The sequence below is a fragment of the Nuphar pumila genome, chromosome 16 (genome assembly GCF_984573655.1).
Source record: "Nuphar pumila chromosome 16, dmNupPumi1.hap1.1, whole genome shotgun sequence".
Classification (NCBI taxonomy): Eukaryota; Viridiplantae; Streptophyta; class Magnoliopsida; order Nymphaeales; family Nymphaeaceae; genus Nuphar; species Nuphar pumila.
The window spans coordinates 87251952-87254302 of NC_143264.1; the positions used below are offsets into that span (position 1 = coordinate 87251952).

General features: G+C 45.9%; 1 protein-coding gene across 1 annotated transcript; it reads right to left on the reverse strand.

Moving 5' to 3' along the window:
- Positions 1–545: 545 nt before the first annotated feature.
- LOC149814008 (chlorophyll a-b binding protein 6, chloroplastic-like) lies at positions 546–2145 on the reverse strand. The gene is made up of 4 exons (XM_089992498.1): positions 1816–2145; positions 1610–1712; positions 936–1224; positions 546–829 (listed from the first exon to the last, which is right to left on the reverse strand). The coding sequence occupies exons 1-4, from the start codon at positions 1998–2000 to the stop codon at positions 675–677; spliced, it is 732 nt and encodes a 243-aa protein (XP_089848624.1). The 5' UTR covers positions 2001–2145; the 3' UTR covers positions 546–674.
- Positions 2146–2351: the final 206 nt, after the last annotated feature.

Below are 2351 nucleotides of genomic sequence, written 5' to 3' on the forward strand. Positions count from 1 at the left end.
ACTAGCCTTTGGATCATGTTTAAGATGTTTTATGTTTTATTTACTTTCTTCATGTTGGGCAATTGATTTCCCACTGTAAAAAATTGAATCTTATAGTACATTGGATATGAGTAAACCTACTATCACAAGCTATATCACATACATCTGTAGTTAAATCTGATCAACGCAAACAAGGGACTGTGCCACTTTAAAAGCCCAATAGTCTCTCTCTCTCTCTCTCTCTCTCTCTCTCTCTCTCTCTCTCTCTCTCTCTCACACACACACACACACACACACACGCGCGCGCGCGCGAGGATGTGTATGCAATATGTGCTCATGCGGCATAGTGATGCCTCTCCAACTCTTCTTGTTTTGAGGTGGACCTGTCATGGTAACACTGGCGGTTCCATTTGTTATGGTTGGAAGTTGGATGCAACCTTATCATGCTAATAGGAAAAATTTAGACAGGAGCTCAACAGATTTTCATAGATCGAAGCAAACTGCATCATTCAAGGCACCACCATTCAAAGTGATTGCATGAAATTAGGTGAACCAGCAAAAGGATATAGGATGAAAAGCTTCAGCATAAGAATGGAAGCAAGAAACCTTCCTTTTTTTGTTCTTTTGACAGAAATAACAAAAAGGAAACCACAAAAAACGCGTTATAAGTTCAAGATGGAATTTTACAGTGGTGTTCAGTAGGGGAGGATGGATTTGGGAATGATGACCTCACCAATGTTCCTGTGCCATGGGTCAGCAAGGTGAGTAGCCAGATTTTCGAGTGGCCCCGTTCCAGGATATGCAGATTGCTGCACGCAGAATCCTACAAAAGCGAGCAGGGCGAGTCGACCTGTGGATTGTCAAGAAAAAAGTAGGTTAGGTGCCGGAGTGGGTGGGGAGAGCGGAAAAAAACAATTAAACGCACTGACATGTCTGAGGGACCACTAATGACTAACCGTTCTTGATCTCTTTGATTTTGTATTCCTTCAGCTTGACAGGGTCCTTGGAATAACCGAGTGGGTCGAAGGCACCGCCCGGGTACTTCTTTTTCTCGGGGTCTTTCTCCATGCTGCGCTGGTGCTCAACAAAGGCGATTGCTAGGAACTCGATAACCAGGATGGTGGGGAGGGTGCCCCAGGGGACTGGGTTGCCCAAGTATGTTGCCTGCCCACCAGGCACCGCTGCCCATTCCTGAGCCTTCACCCAGTTGCCCAACCCCAGTGCCTCCGGGACCAAAATCCCTGGCTGCATAAAACCAAAACCCATACATCAGCACCAACGATCGTAAAGGCCAAGTAATAGATGCCAAATCTCTCGGACATATCTGTTTTCTCTCAAATCATAAAATTAGTTTTCGAATCCAATTGTAATTTTCGCAGTTTTGGCATGCCTTTTTTTTCTAAATCGCAATATTCACGCCCTTTTGAAACGGACAATGGGGCGCATGAATACATTATACATACTCCATTTCCATTTTGTAAATGGAAATGGAAGGTGGAGGAGTGGTATGTAGATTGTCTAAATTATCATGTTTTCTTTTTTAGCAGAAAGGAGGAGAAAAAGAGCATTTTTTTTTTGGATAATAAAAGAGTAAAATTCAGATGATGGTTTGCTTTGGATCGATACATACAACTGCAAGCATCGCCCATCTGCAATGGATAAGCTCGGACTCCCTGAACCTCTCCAGATTTTCTGGTACCTCCCCGAGTTTAAGTGGGTCAAAACCGAAGTCTCTGCACAACAGAGAGTAAACAAGGGGTTTAATTTAATTAGCATGCAGAGAGAGAGAGAGAGAGAGAGAGAGAGAGAGAGAGAGAGAGAGAGAGAGAGAGAGACCCTGGTGCAGAGCCATCTAGATAGGGAGGGCGTGGCTGGCCGGGCATCCATTCAGCGGACATGGTCAAGCGAGAAGAGGCGTTTGAGCAGGTTGGCAACGAAAGTGGGTTTACGAATTTAGACTTTGTGGGAGACAAGAAGGAAGGAATGGCTGCCACTCCACAACTCCTCACCATGCTCGCCATCTTCCCTTAGCTCTTCCCTTCTGTAAGATTGATAGATTGGATTTTGAATGGTGGTGGTGGTGGTGGTGGTGATGGCCTTCTCGGGACCGTAATATAAAAGGGAGGGCGGGTTTCCTTGGCTGCCAAATCCAAACTACTGCTCCTATTGGCCGCCTAATCTAGTAACTTGGATTTCATTGGGCCAAGTTGGAGGACGCAATCTAGTCTCGAGAGCGAATCCACCGCTCTGTGGGTCCTACTTGTGGGTTTGTGGTTGTAACCGCTGCCAGCGTTTGACAGATCCTATCTCATCTGTCTCTCTGCTAAGGCCATCCACAAGAGTGGGAGCGGATCACATGGCCCCCCCTGACG